Genomic DNA, 18,006 nt, shown 5'->3' with positions numbered 1-18,006 from the left:
TCTGGGTGAACGGACAGGGAGTTACGGCAAGTGATCAGGGCAGTCTCTGGGTAAGGGGTAGGTACGACCTGTGATGGCAGAGCCTCCGGGTAGGCTAGCAGGCAGGTGGTAGATGTGTGCTCCCAGGTGAGCAAGCGAGAGTCTCTGGAATAGCAGGTGGTCACGGCACGTGACGGCGGACCCTCCGGGCTGGCAGGCAGGTAGGTAACGGAGAAGCGCTCCCAGGTGAGCGGGCAAGAGTCTCTGGAATAGTTGATGGTCACCGCACGTGACAACGGGACCTCCGGGCTGGCAAGCAGGCAGGTAACGGAGATGCGCTCCCAGGTGAGCGGGCAAGAGTCTCTGAGATAGCTGGTGGTCACAGCACGTGACAACGGAGCCTCCGGGCTGGCAAGCAGGCAGATAACGGAGAAGCGCTCCCAGGTGAGCGGGCAAGCTGGTCCATAGACAGACTGACCGGAGTAGTAAGGCAGACCGTCGGACCTCAGGCAAGCAGGCAGGTAGCTGATATGCGCTCCCAGGTGAGCGGGCAGGCTGGTCCTTAGACAGACTGACAGGAGTAGTAAGGCAGACCGTCGGACCTCAGACTGGCAGACAGGTAACAAGTATTCAGACAGGAATCAGGCAGGTAACTGGCAGGTACTGGCAGGTAACTAGCAGGAAACTGGCAGGTAACTGGCAACGGGACCTGAGGGCTGAAGCACAGGTGAGACACAGGTGCAAACAACATTGCTCGGGCACCTCCATTTTGGAGGAGGTGCCTTATATATGATGAAGTCCTCCGGCCATTGGCCGGGGACTCTTTAGGGCGGCGCGCGCGGCCCCTTTAAGAGGAGGGGAGCGCGCGCGCGCGCGCCCTAAGCACAGGGGCCGGGAAGGAGCGCGCGCTGAGAGCAGAGCAGGAGGAGGACGCCGGGACGGAGCGCGCGCTGACAGCAGAGCGGGGGGAGGAAGCCGGGCACGGAGCAGAGCGGTGAGAGGAGCAGCGTCCCTGCCTAGCAGAGGGCAGGGACGCCGGCACTACATTCTTCTCTGCCTTTCTGATGTTTTTCTTGACCTGCCACTTCTGGCCTTAACAAGAACTGTCCCTGTGTTCTTCCATTTCCTTACTATGTTCCTCACAGTGGAATCTGACAGGTTAAATCTCTGAGACAGCTTTTTGTATCCTTCCCCTGAACAACTATGTTGAATAATCTTTGTTTTCAGATCATTTGGCAGTTGTTTTGAGGAGCCCATGATGCCACTCTTCAGAGGAGATTCAAACAGGAGAACAACTTGCAAGTGGCCACTTTAAGTAGCTTTTCTCATGATTGCATACACCTGCCTATGAAGTTCAAAGCTCAATGAGGTTACAAAACCAAAAAAAGTGCTTTAGTAAGTCAGTAAAAAGTAGGTAGGAGTATTTAAAACAAGAAAATGATAAGGGTGCCCATACTTATGCACCTGTCAAATTTTGTTTGAATGCAGATTGCACATTTTCTGTTAGTACAATAAACCTCATTTCAAGGCAGAAACATTACTGTGTCCAACAGTTATTACATATATCAAACTGAAATAGCTGTTGCAAAAACACCAATTTTTATAAAACAATAAGCTTGAGATTAATAGGGGTGCCCAAACTTTTTCATATAACTGTACCTATCTATCTATCTATCTATCTATCTATCTATCTATCCATCTATCATCTATCTATTATATATCAGAAACAAAAATTGAGACAGCACTCCCATATATACATATATGTACATACTGCATATATATTATATATATATGAGATAGGGGAAGACAGAAAGGAACATAGAGACCTATTATAGATAAACGTCAGATAGGTAATATAGATAATAGATGATAGATAATATATGTATGCTTGTGTGAGTAATATCTATGACACACGGTAATATTAATATCTGATACACTTACTCACATCAGGTACAGTGCAGTTATGCAGCATGCCCCAGGCTTCCTGAGGCTGTGTATGCTGGCGGGGTAGCAGTGCCCAAGTTTGGGTACATTTAGAGTAGCTGTCATTCAGAAGTGCTCAGCTAGGCCCGCTGTCACCAGCTCTGCCCTCGGTCACCAGCTCTGCCCCCTGTCACCAGCTCTGTCCCCGATCACCAGCTCTGCCCCCTGTCACCAGCTCTGGCCCCTGTCACCAGCTCTGTCCCCGGTCACCAGCTCTGCCCGCTGTCACCAGCTCTGCCCCCGGTCACCAGCTCTGCCCGCTGTCACCAGCACTGCCCCCAGTCACCAGCTCTAACCCGTCACCAGCTCTGCCCGCTGTCTCCAGCTCTGTCCCCAGACACCAGCTCTGCCCGCTGTCACCAGCTCTGCTCCCTGTCACCAGCTCTGCCCCCGGTCACCAGCTCTGTCCCCAGTCACCAGCTCTGTCCCCAGTCTCCAGCTCTGCCCGCTGTCACCAGCTCTGTCCCCAGTCATCAGCTCTGCCCCCGGTCACCAGCTCTGCCCTCGGTCACCAGCTCTGCCCGCTGTCACCAGCTCTGCCCCCAGTCACCAGCTCTGCCCCCTGTCACCAGCTCTGTCCCCAGTCACCAGCTCTGCCCCCTGTCACCAGCTCTGCCCCCAGTCACCAGCTCTGCCCCCGGTCACCAGCTCTGCCCCCTGTCACCAGCTCTGCCCCCGGTCACCAGCTCTACCCCCTGTCACCAGCTCTGCCCTCTGTCACCAGCTCTGTCCCTGGTCACCAGCTCTGCCCCCTGTCACCAGCTCTGCCCTCTGTCACCAGCTCTGCCCCCTGTCACCAACTCTGCACCCTGTCACCAGCTCTGCCCCCTGTCACCAGCTCTGCCCTCTGTCACCAGCTCTGCCCCCTGTCACCAGCTCTGCCCCCCTGTCACCAGCTCTGCCCTCTGTCACCAGCTCTGCCCCCTGTCACCAGCTCTGCCAGCTGTCGGGACCCCACCACGTTATATCCCATCAGTCCAGGCTGCCTGTTCTGTGCTGGCCATCCCTCTCTATACACTGGAGTAATGTCACTACTTACACAGGTCTCCTGTCTGCAGCTCACAACTTCTCCAACTTATTGCACAAGCCGCAGTCCGTCCCCAGCAGAGAGCTGCCCTGCTGTCACACTGCTGTCATGTGCCAGTCACATTGCCCTCACATTGGTACTCACCGGGCTCCCTGCTCTGCGCAGTGACACGAGCGGGCAGCTCTGGCCCTAGTAAGGAGGCAGCAGCTGTCATGGGGCCGTCCTGCGCACAGGGGGCGGGAAGCTTCCTCAACAAGTGAGGTGTAACTACACCCATATGGGGAGGAGATGGCACACTGTGAGGCCGAGCATGCCAGGCACAGGACAGGGGCGCTCTGTACTCCTCAGCACAATGGGGAGCATTCAGCTGGGACTGTCCTGAGCATAAGTGGTGGCACGGCGACCTGCTGGAGGGAATGGCATCTTCAGTGTTATAGTGCATGCCAGCTGGGTGCATCTGGGAATGCCAGCTGACTGCACTGGAGCTCCCAAGACATCTCCTCCAGCAGAAATACCATCAATTCTTACAGGAAAGACGTATCTGCCCCTATAGTTGAAGTCCAAGGGGGTGTCCATTTTTGGGGACTTTTTTTTACATTTTACTTAACAGTATGTATCGGGGCTAAAAATCATTTTTTTTGCTATTGGGCTTCATTATAAATTTTGAACCATTTGCGGTTTACGAGTTCTTTGTTTCCCTGCGCATTCAGCTCAGAAAAAGATAGATAAAAAAGTGACGCACTCCCCATCAAACCGAAGTAACAAGCTCACTGACAGATTGTCAGTTCACTCATTTTACAGCCAGCAATAGACAATCCAACACAGATGCTGTAGAAGGCAAACAATGAAAAATTGTAATGGAGCCCAATTACAAAAATTATTTTTAGCACCAAATATATGTATTTATGTAAAAAAAGAAAATTGTCCCCAGAGATAGACAACGATACAGCTGTACAAGGACAGTGTTACACAGACTGCAATACGAGTCATGCGTTGTATCCTTCATGACGCCGCTGTGTGATTGTGCCCTTAGGCTGCGTTCACTAAAACATATATTAAATGATTCTTGTTGTAACCACAATATCCGGATCATCTGTAAGTCTCCTGACCCACATTAAGAGCTTCATAGGCTGTTAGTTGAGGTCAGGAGACCCTCAGTTGCTCAAGGCATTGTGGTCCGTACACTAACCATGTAATGCATTAGTGTGAACATAGCTTATGCACTCACACATCCATTTTTCCCATTAACGCATAGTCCCCCATTCATCAAAGCTTTTACACCAAAAAAGTGGCGTAAAAGCTCTGAAAAGTCGCAAAATTTTGTTGCAACTCTGAGCTGCGCCAACATTTTGCAACTTTATGCCATTTTCATGTCAATTTCTCCGTCACAGATTGTCTATTCTTCATGACGAGCTGAGTCATTCACAGCTCCAGAAATCTCACTCCAGTCCCTGACTGGAGTAAGATTTCTGATATGGCCCACACAGGCACACGTCACTCATCAGACGCTCCAGATTCATGAAGAGGTGGGCGTCTCTTCATGAATCAGCAGAGTCTGGTCTGACTCCACCTCATCCCCCAATCAAGACCGACGAGAAAATCACTGGTCTTGATGAATCAGGGTAATAAGAGTTTAGTTACCAGATCCATTTTTTTTTACAGATTCATGTGTCTGTTCCATTAAACAGTGGAAAAAAAACGGAAGATATCGCTTTCCCATTTACTTTTAAGTGATCCATTACTGCGTGAAAAATTCTGAGTTTATCACCTTCAGTTTTAAAAAACAGATGAGAAAAACATGGATGCAAAATGGAGGCAAAATGGATGACCAAATGAAAGAAAACTGGTCTGTTTCTGAAAAAACAAACACGAATGTGTGAATTTAGGATTTTAGGCCGCAGCTATTCAGAGACTTTATGGAGCTGCATCCTTCAAAGTATATTAACGGATGACTAAACTGTCCCTTATCTATTGGACTGTGGTGCACATTGCACAACTGGCTCGAAAAATGGTGGAAACGTTTTACAAGTCACACACCTCACATTTTCTCCAACACCTCCTGGAATATTGCAGTTCTAGAAAAAGCGGTGGACAAATAATAATAAAAGTTTTATTTTTATAGCGCCAACATATTCCATAGCGCTTTACAATTCAGACAATGATGAGATTGATCAGCATAGTGGACGTGTTGTACTCCATGCTTTCAACGACCAAATTATGTCACTACGTCTCCCGTATTGTGTTCAGGGGATTACATAAAGGCTAATTCTCACAAATGTGGCATCGGTCGGCTGCGGTTTTCAAACTTAAAGGGATTGTCCACTACTAGGACAACCCCTTCTTGAACTAAATGTTTGCCCTCGATAAAATTAAAAAAACCTATTCCCCCTTCCCATGGTGGCACCGTTCTAGTGGTGTCGGCACTCGCGGTCCCGGAACTGTGATTTGGTGGAATGACACGTTGGGCCCGGCGCCCAATCAGCGCTGGCGTCACTGTCCCCGTCTTCGTATGAACTGAGCATGAAGAGGAAGCCCGAGATCAGCCACAGACTGGACTTCCTCTTCATGTTCAAAACATCCGAAGGCGAAGGCCAGCACTGATTGGGCGCTGGGCACCACGTGTCATCCCACCGAATCACAGCCCCGGGAGCGCAAATGCGGACACCACTGGAACGGAGCCAGCACGGGAGGTGAGTATAGGTCTTTTTATTTTATCGGGGCCAAACATTTAGTTCAAGAAAGGGTTGTCCTAATAGTGGACAACATGTATAAGGTTCACTTTAATGGCGTACAACTTGTTATGGAACCTGGCGCATGTGGCATTGAAGGAGAGACTGGCATATTGCTCATATGGTATAGTATGCCAGAAGTAATGAATCTCGCCCATTGTGTAACTGGAAATTTAAGTATTCCATAAACTCAGAATGTGGAAGTTGAACTAAAAAGAACACTTACAATTTACTGGTGGACTTTTGTTGCAGAAAGAAATCCACTTTGAAATAAGTAGCAGTCTAGGGCACAGAATGATAGATGATTAGCCTCATTGAATGGCAATATGACAATCCTTAGGCCACGGCCCCACTATCAGTATTTGGTCAGTATTCGGTCAGTATTTTTTCTCAGGAGTGAAAGTCAAAACCAGGTGAGGAACAATCAGAGAAAAGGTATAATAGAAACAAGTCACCAATTCTGCATTTATCACCCACTCCTGGTTTTGGCTCCCACTCCGGAGAAAAAATACTGACCAAATACTGACCAAATACTGATAGTGGGGCTGTGGCTAAATACTGATAGTGGGACTGTGGCTAAATACTGTTAATGGGACCGTGGCCTTATTGTCATCTTTAGCTGCCAACTATAATAGGGGGAATGGTACATTGTACTGTTGCTTCAGTTGGATATGTTGTGCTTCAGAGGGGGGTGTTGTGCCTATTTTTTATTTATTTCTTAATGTTGGGTATAAAATAATTCTCATAAATGTTTTCATGTCTCCTGCAGTGGCCTCCAGAAGGACTTTGGAGTTGAATAAACTGAAGTGAACTCCAGTTGGTTTAAAGTAATCAGTGTGAAGGCCGAGCAAAGGTATCAATGTGAACAAAAACTAACTCGACTCTGATGAGACCATCAATTATAGCACACAAAAGAAAAATGTAGTAAACGCGCATAGGTCACATTTAGGGCTCGCTCACACTGCCGTATAACTAAATTAAAAATCGGATTGCACTCGGACCAATGTTAAACAATGGGGCAGTGCAGATCTGCGATTTTTTTCTCATGTCGATCCAATGCATCCGAGAATCAGATCGAACGCACTCATACAAGTCTATGGGTGCGTGTAAAACTTTCTCCGTCTCCTCCACACCTGTGCTGCGGTTCTTTCATGCTAGAGGATCAGAGCACAGAGCGCTGGCACTCGGCTCAAACTCTGATCAGAGTTTGAAATGTCACTTTTTGCTGATCTTTAATCCCAAAAATAGAATAAAAAGAAACAAAAATGATGTTCGTACCAATAAAAACGACAGCTCACCACACACACACAAAAAAAAAATGTCAACACCATCAATCCAAGAATAAAAAAGTTATGTCTCAGAAAATAGGGACACGAACCACATTTATTTTTTACAATGTTCGTTTTTTTTAACCACTAAAATATAAAACAATGTTACAATCATGTTTCCATGTCATTTTAACTGCACAAAGAACTTTCAGTATATTACACTGTAATAAATAATGTCATTCAAAACTACGATGTACATCTCCTGCAAGAAACAAATCCTACTATGACAATGATGACGGAGAAATAAAAAAAAGTTGTGACTCTTGGAAGAAGGGAAAAGAAAACCAAAAGAGCAAGGAAGAACTTTGGTAGCGACAGTCAGGGTTTAATGAGGTTTTCCATTTTTGGAAAAATAAAGGAATCTGTGCCTAACTTACCCTCCTGCCCTGAGTCTCTGTCACTGCTCCCGCCATGTGTTTTTGTCTGCAGCCCTAATGTCATATCGCCAGTGTTGCAGCCATTCACAAGACATGGGGTTCCAGCAGTGGCGTAGCTAAAGTCCGATGGGCCCCGGTGCAAGATTTGGACCGAGGCCCCCCATCCTGGTATATGCATATATATATATTGTAACGAGTCTGGGAGGTGGAACCACAGAGCAACTATACCAAGGGGCAGTCCTTGTAAGGAAGCGGGTGACACCCAGGGAAGGCGGGCAGGCAGTCACGGCTAGTGACGGGGACAGTCTCTGGGTAAGAGGGCAGGAGATCACGGCCAGTGACGGGGACAGTCTCTGGGTAAGAGGGCAGGAGATCGCGGCAAGTAACGGGGACAGTCTCTGGGTAAGAGGGCAGGAGATCACGGCCAGTGACGGGGACAGTCTCTGGGTAAGAGGGCAGGAGGTCACGGCAAGTGACGGGGGCAGTCTCTTGACAGGCGGGTGGTCACGGCAAGTGATGGCTAAGCCTCCAGGTAGGCTAGCAGGCAGGTAGCGGGTGGACGTTCCCAGGTGAGCGGGCGAGAGTCTCTGGACAAGCGGGTGGTCACAGCAAGTGACGGCTGAGCCTCCAGGTAGGCAAGCAGGCAGGCAGCGGGTGGACGCTCCCAGGGGAGCGGACGAGAGTCTCTGGACAAGCGGGTGGCCACAGCAAGTGACGGCAGAGCCTCCAGGTAAGCAAACAGGCAGGTAACAGGTGGACGCTCCCAGGTGAGCGGGCAAGAGTCTCTGGACGGGCAGGTGGTCACAGCATGTGACGGCAGAGCCTCCAGGTAGGCTAGCAGGCAGGTAGCAGGTGAGCGCTCCCAGGTGAGCGGGCAGACGGATCCATAGACAGACTGGCAGGGCTGGTAGGCAGACTGTCGGACCGCAGGAATAACAGCAGATAGACACGAGTCAGGCAGGTATCAGACAGGAAACTGGCAGGAAACTGGCAGGTAACTGGTAACGGGACCTGAGGGCTGAAGCAGAGTGATGAACTATGCTACAACATTGTTCGGGCACCTCCAATTTGGAGGAGGTGCCTTATATATGGAGAGATCCTCCGGCCATTGGCCGGGGACTCCTTAGGATGGCGCGCGCGGCCCCTTTAAGAGAGGGGGAGCGCGCGCGCCCTAAGCACAGTGGCCGGGAAGGAGCGCGCGCTGCCAGCAGAGTGGGAGTAAGACGCCGGGCACGGAGCGGAGAGGTGAGGGGAACAGCGTCCCTGCCTAGCAGGAGGCAGGGACGCCGATGCTACATATATGTCCTCCATCCTGGTATATATGTCCATCATCCTGGTGTATATTTTTTATTTATTTACTTTACTCACTTATATAGTGCCATTAATTCCACAACGCTTTACGACAATATTGTCCCTCAACCTGACCCCATCCTGGTATATAAATATGTCCTCTATCCTGGTATATATGTTCCCCTTCCTGACACCATCCTGGTATATATATGCCCCATCCTGGTATTTATGTCCCTTGTCTTGGGCCCCATCCTGGTATATATATATATATGTAATTTATGTAATTTATCCTGGGGCCCACTCTGGTATATATATCCCCCATCCTCGTATATTATATCCCTTATCCTGGACTCCATTCAGGTAAATATATCCTCTAACCTGGTATATATGTCTCATGTCCTGGGCTCCATCCTGGTATATATTTATCCATTATCCTGGACCCAATTCTGGTATATATGTCCCTTGTCGTGGGCCCCATTGGATGGGATGGGATTGGATGGGATATATATATATCCCCCATCTTGGTATATATGTCCCTTGTCCTGGGCTCTATCCTGGTATATATACACTGCTCAAAAAAATAAAGGGAACACTTAAACAACACAATGTAACTCCAAGTTAATAACACTTCTGTGCAAATTGCCTCTTCAGAGAAAAAGAGGACTTGTACTCTATAGCGCCACCTATTGGAAATAGCAATCCTACACGTCACAATCAACCCTGTAACGAGTCGTGCAATATGACTTAGGATAAAAGCCAAATCAGAATCTCAATTTGCAGACATGGTGTTTCGGGCTGTTGGCCCTCGTCAGTGCAAAGTATGAGAACTGATTTGGCTAGGTGAACGGCTCTGGACTGAGGTCTAAGGGGTAATGTTTCTCCTTATGGAGAGTGATACACCAGATCTGGCACGTCAAGGTAAGGAGGCTTATTCGCCATGCAATGCTCCTCCGGGAAATTTAATATGCAAATTGCCTCTTCAGAGAAAAAGAGGACTTGTACTCTATAGAGCCACCTATTGGAAGTAGCAATCCTACAAGTCACAATCAACCCTTTAACGAGTTGTGCAATATGATTTAGGATAAAAGCCAAATCAGAATCTCAATTTGCAGACACAGTGTTTCGGGCTGTTGGCCCTCGTCAGTGCAAAGTATAAGAACTGATTTGGCTAGGTGAGAGGCTCTGGACTGAGGTCTAAGGGGTAACGTTTCTCCTTATGAAGAGTGACACACCAGCTCTGGCACGTCAAGGTAAGGAGGCTTATTCGCCATGCAATGCTCCTCTGGGAAATTTAATATGCAAATTGCCTCTTCAGAGAAAAAGAGGTAACACTTCTGTGAAATCTACCTGTCCAGTTATGAAGCAACATTGATTGTGAATCAATTTCTCCTGCTGTTGTGCAAATGACAGACAACTGGTAGAAATGATAGGCAATTAGCAAGATACCCCCTTTAAAGGAGTGGTTCTGCAGGTGGTGACCACAGACCATTTCTCTGTTCTCATCCTTTTTAGCTGTTGTTTTGGTCACTTTTTCATTTTGCGATTACTCTCACCCCTAGAGGTACAGTAGCATGAGGCGGTGTCTACAGTACAACCCACAGAAGTTGCTCAGGTAGTGCAGTTCATCTAGGATGGCACATCAGTGCGAGCTGTGGCAAGAAGGGTAGCTGTGTCTGTCAGCAGAGTGTCCAGAGCATGGAGTAGATACCAGGAGATGTGGAGGGAGCCATAGGAGGGCAACAACCCAGCAGCAGGACCGTTACCTCCTCCTTTGTGCAAGGAGAAACAGGAGGAGCACTGCCAGAGCCCTGCAAAATGACCTCCAGCAGGCCACAAATGTGCATGTGTCTGCACAAACGGTTAGAAACCGACTCCATGAGGGTGGTATGAGGGCCAAACGTCCACAGATGGGGGTTGTGCTCACAGCCCAACACCGTGCAGGACGCTTGGCATTTGCCACAGAACACCAGGATTGGCAAAGTCGCCACTGGCGCCCTGTGCTCTTCACAGATGAAAGCAGGTTCACACTGAGCACATCTGACAGACGTGACAGAGTCTGGAGACACCATGGAGAGCAATCTGCTGCGTGCAACATCCTTCAGCATGACCGGTTTGGCAGTGGGTCAGTAATGGTGTGGGGTGGCATTTCTTTGGAGGGCCGCACAGCCCTCCATGTGCTCACCAGAGGTAGCCTGTCTGCCATTAGGTACCGAGATGAGATCCTCAGACCCCTTGTGAGACCATATGCTGGTGCGATTGGTCCTGGGTTCCTCCTAATGCAGGACAATGCCAGACCTCATGTGGCTGGAGTGTGTCAGCAGTTCCTGCAAGATGAAGGCATTGAAGCTATGGACTGGCCCGCCCGTTGCCCAGACCTGAATCCGATTGAGCACATCTGGGACATCATGTCTCGCTCCATCCACCAATATCACGTTGCAGCACAGACTGTCCAGGAGTTGGCGGATGCTTTAGTCCAGGTCTGGGAGAAGATCCCAAAGGAGACCATCCACAACCTCATCAGGAGCATGCCCAGGTGTTGAAGGGAAGTCATACAGGCACGTGGAGGCCACACACAATACTGAGCCTCATTTTGACTTGTTTTAAGGACATTACATCGAAGTTGGGTCAGCCTGTAGTGTGTTTTTCCACTTTAATTTTGGGGGTGACTCCAAATCCAGGCCTCCATTGGTTAATAAATTTGATTTCCATTGATGATTTTTGTGTGATTTTGTTGTCAGCACATTCAACTTTGTACAGAACAAAGTATTCAATGAGAATATTTCATTCATTAGATCTATGATGTGTTATTTGAGTGTTCCCTTTATTTCTTTGAGCAGTGTATTTACCCCATTCTGGTATGTATGTCCCTTGTCTTGGGCTCCATCCTGGTATATATATTCCCCATCCTGGTATGTATGTTCCCCATCCTGGTATATGTCCCCCGTTCTGCCGCTGTTCTTTAATGCACAGAAAAAAATAATTATACTTCCCTCCCTTCCACTTCACTGCCACATGGAGTCCGAGGACATACATCCAGTTGAAGTTTGTACTGGTGTCGGCGGGCCCCACCCGCACGGGCCCCGTTGCAGTTGCGACCTCTGCGATCGCGGTCGTTACGCCCCTGGGTTCCAGGCTTGTGACACTCCTTAGGCCCCCTTCACACGTCTGTGTTTGTATGCATGTGTACATGTCTCTGGGACGTGTGAAAAATGACGCCACATGTACTGGAGACATGTACACATGCACAGCCATTATAGTCTATGGGGCTGATCCCCCACCCCTTTATCCTCTGCAGCAATGCTGCACTCATATGTCTGTTTTGACAAGACAACTTCTTGATATGAGCACGTGCGCTTACCTTCTTTGGTCAACCATGGCGGGGCCAGTTCTGAACACAGTGGCTCAGTGGTTAGCATTGCAGCGCTAAAGTCCTGGGTTCAAATCCCACCAAGAACAACATCTGCAAGAAGTTTGTATGTTCTCCCCGTGTTTGCGTGGGTTTCCCCAATGGGGGCAGTGCCACTAATGTCTGTAAATTGTCTGAATTGTAAAGCGTTGCGGAATATGTTGGCGCTATATAAATAAAAAGATTATTATTATTGTTAAACCTCTGTATGGTCTTGGCCACCGTGCTGCAGCTCAGTTTCAGGGTGTTGGCAATATTCTTAGGCTGAGTGCCCACGTAGCGTTTTTCAAGCGTTTATGCTGCGGAATTTCCGCAGCGGAAACGCTTGTGAAACGCTAGGTAATCCGCACCCCATGGTCCCCAAGGGGATTCCTCATGTTCTATGCACATGCTGCGGATTTTTCCGCAGCGTTTATGCTGCGTACAAAAATCCGCAGCATGTCATTTAATTTTGCGGAAGCGCAGCGGAACTCCCGCCATTGACTTGCATTGAAACGCATACAAACCGCGAGTGTACATTTTTACAAGCGGCTTCTATGCGTCTCTATGTGCGGATGGTACCCAGTTCAGGAGGAGAGGAGACTCTCATCCAGACCTGGGTACCATTCTACCTGTAAAAAAAGAATAAAATAACAAATAAAGTTTATATTCACCTGTCCGGCGTCTTCTCTCTGCATGCCGGCATCGCTGAAGGACCTTCGGTGACGTCACAGTCATGTGACCGCAGGCCCTTCACCGCTCTGTCTCGCGATATGCCGGCAGCCGGGAACCAGACAGGAACGAGCGCTGCAGCACACACCGGGGCCTCGGGGGTGAGTATAGCTTTGTTTTAATTTTTACGGTTCACACTGTATAAATCCATGCTGTTTGCATGGATTTATACAGTGTGACCTAGTTGTCAAGCACTTTCCAAGTGATGCTATCGCCTGGAAAGCGCTTGTCAATCTGCATGCGTTTTTTTCTACCAGGGAGATGCAGAAATGCTGCAGAAATTTTCTGCTTCATTTCTGCATCGTGGGCACATAGCCTTATAGCTTCGGCCATCTTTACGTAGAGCAGCAATTCTTTTTTTCAGATCCTCAGAGCGTTATTTGCCATGAGGTGCCATGATGAACTTCCAGTGACCAGTATGAGAGATTGTGAGAGTGATAACACCAAATATAACACACCTGCTCCCCATTTACACCTGAGACCTTGAAACATGAATGAGTCATAGCACATCGGGGAGGGAAAATGGCTTATTGGGTACAATTTGGCCATTTTCAATTGGGGTGTACTCACTTTTGTTGCCAGCTGTTTAGACATTAATGGCTGTGTGTTGAGTTATATAGAGAGCACACCAAATTTACACTGTTATACATTTGTACACTGACTACTTTACATTGTATCAAAGTGTCTTATCTTCAGTGTTGTACCATGAAAAGATATAAAATATTTACAAAAATGTGAGGGGTGTACTCACTTTTGTGATATACTGTACACATCAAAAGCAGACTTAGAAATTCTTGCATAATTCAATATATATTAAATACATATTAAATGTTAACCCTGCCAGTGCTGATACTATCATTTCAGATCATAGCCTGATCTGAATGACTGTAGAACAGGTTTTGTCTCATAGTTATTTGATATAGTAGTTGTTGTGTGTAAATTTTGTTGTATGAAATAGAGGGTGTGGTGGCTGAGTCAGTGTAATTATATGAGTGTAAGAAGAAACGGTTAATAATTTAAAGGTACTGTGCAAACAATGCATAAATTAGCCTAATTTTCCTTCATTAAATTGAATCCATCACCAGGTTTTTGCTAGAAAATCTGAGAACACCTTGATGAAGTGAAAGAGAGCCTAATTCCAGTGATGTGTCACTTACTGGGCTGTGTTTACTGATAACAATCAGTGTTTTATCAGCTGGAGATTATCATTACAGGACAACTGTCCTCCTGCATCCTAGTCCAACCACATCCCCTCCACTGATTAGCAGCTCTGTCACTATACAATGTACACAGAAAGCTGTGGTGTGGATGGGGTTATACAGGGCTCAACATTCTGAGCTCTGCTAGATCTGCTGCAGGGAAAACTGTGATTCTATCCCAACTGCTGCACCCAATAAGCTAAGTGACACATCCCTGGAGTCAGGGTCTCTGTCCCGACCTCATGCTGCTGTCTGATTATTTGACCCTGCTGACAGAGTCCCTTTAATGGGCAATTGAATAGCTTTGCTTTGATAACAGATGCTATAAAGTTTGGCGACATATTCTGATATTCAGCTTTAATGCTGGTGCAATAACAACTCTAGCAAAAAATAAGCAATAGAGCCAAATTGTACATGATGCAGGGAATCTGTGTATATTAGTTTAGCTTGGGGGTGATATGGAAAAGCAGTACTACTTGGGTTCATCCTTCTAAACTACTCTATGAATGACCTGTTACCGGTGACTCTTCCAGGTTCTGCTAAATAACTGAGGGGCTAAGGGTAGTGAAAGAGAACAGGGGCATTGATGAAAAACTGTTCTAGAGCTCTGACTAGCCCACTGTCCAGATTATCATCACTAGATTATCTGTAACGTGTCAGGCTATGTGCCCACGCCTCCCTGGCGACCACTCACTCTAGGTGCAGTACCTTGACTGACCTGAGAGGCAAGGGGGCGCCGGAGAGCTGTGCCTGTATCGTGGCGTCACGGATTGGTGACGTGTAAGGGACAACACACCACCGTGTTTTCCCCCGCTGGTAGCAGCTTCCTGGCACTACTTACTCTAGGTGCAGTACCTTGACTCACCTGAGAGGTAAGGGGGCGCCAGAGAGCTGCAACCACCGGCCAGCATTTCATCACATTGGTGGCAGAGCGGTGGGATTGCAGAGTATAGTGTACGTGGGATCCCTACTCGCAGACACTAAAGACTGACAGTGGTAATTTCCACTGCTGGAGTCTTAAGGTCAGCCCAACACTAGACAGTCAGAGTAAAATTATAACAAGGTGTGTGCAAACTCAGGGATGCAGCGGTGTCAGTGACCCAAGGTTACCAAGATGGCGGAAGGCACCAGGAACAAGTTGAAGGAGAAGACCAATGCTTTGGTCGGTGAGCAGGTGGGGGAGGACAATGTTACTCATGGCGGGGAGGAGCTCAGCTCGGGCACCTCAAGGAGCCAGTCCCCAGTACTCGGTCCCGCAGTGGACTGCCCACTACCTGCCCAACACAGCCTGTCCAGCATGGATGCCCTCCTGCAAGCGGCCCTGGCCAGTCAGCGGTCTGGGGACACCGCCACTTTTCGGCTCTTCATGGAAGAACGAGCTGCGGAGCGTGCAGAACAAGATGCGGAGCGCAAGCATCAACTGGACCTGGCTCAGCGTGGATTCCTTCCGGCACCTCCAGCACAGCAGGAGGCGAAGACCTGTAAAGTCCGAGCCGAGGACTTCCCCCTGCTTGAGAAAGATGGAGACCTGGACTCCTTTCTGTTGGCATTCGAAAGGACCTGCCTTCCACACCATTTGGCCCGGGATCAGTGGGCAAGATACCTGACCCCCCCGTTTGAGGGGTAAGTCCCTGGATGCCTTGGGGGACTTACCTGCCGGGGAGGTACAGGACTACAACAGCATCAAGTGGGCCCTGATCCTGCAGTACAACCTCACTCCGGAGTCGTACCGCTAGAAGTTCCGGAGCCTGCTGCGTGGCCCCAAGGACACCTGGACCGATCATATGCGGGCGCTGTTGAGAGCCGCAGAGCACTGGACCTCGGGTCTAGCGCTTACTACCCGCCAGGAGGTCCAGGAACTATTCGTCACGGAGCAGTTCTTGTGGAACAGCCCAGAAGACCTCCGACAGTTCCTCCGTGACGGAAAACCAACGGGGGCTTCTGCTACAGCCGCCCTGGCAGATGAGTATGCCAATAACAAGGCGCCTGAGCCGAAGAAGTCTGCCAGCAGCACCTGGAGAGGGGGTAAGCCCAATCCTGCCCCTGTTTCCCCAGTCCAAAGAACACAAGGGGTGTATCCCCCTGTTGCCCTCTCCAGGCAAGGAACAGACGTAAGACGATGTCATCATTGCAACAAGCCAGGACACTTTAGGGCTGAGTGTCCCCAGCGCCAAAAGGCCCCATCCCAGTCCCAGAGAGCGCCCAATGTTCTGTGTGTGAGAGGGGGTGGTGGTAGGTCACTGGACAATATCCAACCCGTCACCATAGGCCGTTCTGCGGTCATGGGACTGCGGGACACTGGCGCTGAACGAACCCTGGTATGGCCTGAGGTGGTGTCCCCTCAAGACTTTGTACCGGGAAAGACCCTTTCCTTCTCCGGGATTGGAGGCGTGGAGCCGGCACTTCCGGTTGCCATGGTGTATTTGGATTGGGGTGCCGGGAGGGGGATGCGGGAGGTGGGAGTAACACCAAATATTCCTGCAAACGTTTTATTAGGGACCGACTTGGGGCGGCTAGTGTTGCAGTATGTACCCACTGAACCCCCAAGTTTGGCTCCCCCAGAATGTCTTGATTTATCTGCTTCTAATGCCAATAATGTTGCATGGAGTGTGTCTCCAGCGGAGGAGGAGGGAGTGGAACCTGAGAGTAACACACACACAGACACAACACAAACAGGGTTGTTAGTGAGAGCAGGTGAGGAAGGTGAGGATGCCCCCAGAGGTGCTCAGCCAGCGCACAGGGACCTCTTGTTCTCCGGTGAGGAAGGAGGGGGCGGGATCCTGTAGAGGGAGGCTCAGGGATGGAGAGAAAGGTTGCTACCGGCAGTGTAGGGCTTCCAGGAGAATCCAGGCCGCTGAGTCTAGGGCCTCTGCGGGGGGGGAGCGAGCCATGGGGGGTGGGGGTGTCCCAGGAGAGGAACCGCCAGGTAAGACCCCAGAGCAGGAGTTCCCCATGTCCGGGATGTCGACAGGCCTAGGAAGCCTGCCTGATCTGGCGGCTTGGTCAGAAACCGAGGGGAAGCGGGCACTACCCACGGTCACAGCGGTCATAGCCGCTGTCACCAGGAGTGGGAGCGCCGGAGCCCAAGGAGCCTCGCAAAGGTCCAAAGGCTTCCCCATTTCTGACCAAGTGGCAGCTGGGTCAGACAGCGGCCAGGAGACGTGTCCGGAGGTGCTGACGGAAGATGTGGCAGTTTCTTCGATTCTTGCCCCATCGAGTCAGGAGTTTCGGGCTGCGTTGGAAGCCGACGACAGCCTGAAAGCACTCAAGGAGCGGGCGGCACAGCCTCCCCAGGACTCAGACGGCGAGCATGTGGTCTGGGACCAGGGATGGCTGTACCGGATGACGGTCCAGCAGGGTTCACCGGAGGCGTGGCCCAGGGACCGACAGTTAGTGGTACCCTATCCGTTCAGGGCGAAATTGTTGCGGCTCGCACACGAGATTCCGATGGCCGGACACCTGGGGATCGCTAAAACCAAGGCCAGGATAGCTCAGCATTTCTACTGGCCTGGGATGGGAGCCGAGGCGACGGCCTACTGCAAGTCGTGTGTCACCTGTCAGAGGGTGGGGAAGTCGGGGCGGCGCTCCAAAGCCCCACTGATACCTCTGCCAATCATTGGAAAGCCTTTCTCGAGGGTGGCGGTGGATCTTGTGGGACCCCTGCCCACTGGCCCCAGCGGGAAACGCTTCATACTGACTGTAGTAGACTACGCCACCCGGTACCCGGAAGCAGTAGTTTTGTCATCCACTAAGGCTGACAAAGTGGCAACCGCCTTATTGGAGATTTTCTCCAGAGTAGGATTTCCCCAGGAAATGCTCACCGATCAGGGGACCCAGTTCATGTCGGAGCTGATGGAGTCCCTATGTAAGCAAATACAGGTGCAACATCTGGTGGCCAGCCCGTATCACCCACAGACTAATGGCCTGTGTGAGCGGTTCAAAGGCACCTTGAAACAGATGCTTAAGATGTTCGCCGA

At 49.7% G+C, this 18,006-nt stretch overlaps 1 protein-coding gene across 4 annotated transcripts in view; it reads right to left on the bottom strand.

Annotated features, from left to right (window-relative positions):
- Window positions 1-3,271, bottom strand: part of SLC26A2 (solute carrier family 26 member 2) — a 116,988-nt gene extending 113,717 nt beyond the window's left edge. The window contains exon 1 of one of the 4 annotated variants that reach the window (XM_073651345.1): window positions 3,134-3,271. Coding sequence is in view for 1 of the 4 variants with exons in the window: in XM_073651344.1 (XP_073507445.1) it covers window positions 1,925-1,951 (27 nt within the window). In the remaining 3 variants the exon portion in view is untranslated. The other 3 variants (XM_073651346.1, XM_073651348.1, XM_073651344.1) reach the window with 3 other exon arrangements.
- Window positions 3,272-18,006: the final 14,735 nt, after the last annotated feature.

Source organism: Phyllobates terribilis, unplaced genomic scaffold, assembly GCF_046119375.1.
Source record: "Phyllobates terribilis strain yellow unplaced genomic scaffold, ASM4611937v1 Scaffold_11__3_contigs__length_659146591, whole genome shotgun sequence".
Classification (NCBI taxonomy): domain Eukaryota; kingdom Metazoa; phylum Chordata; class Amphibia; order Anura; family Dendrobatidae; genus Phyllobates; species Phyllobates terribilis.
The sequence above is the reverse complement of the archived record's forward strand: the minus strand, read 5'-3'. Positions and strand labels throughout refer to the sequence as shown.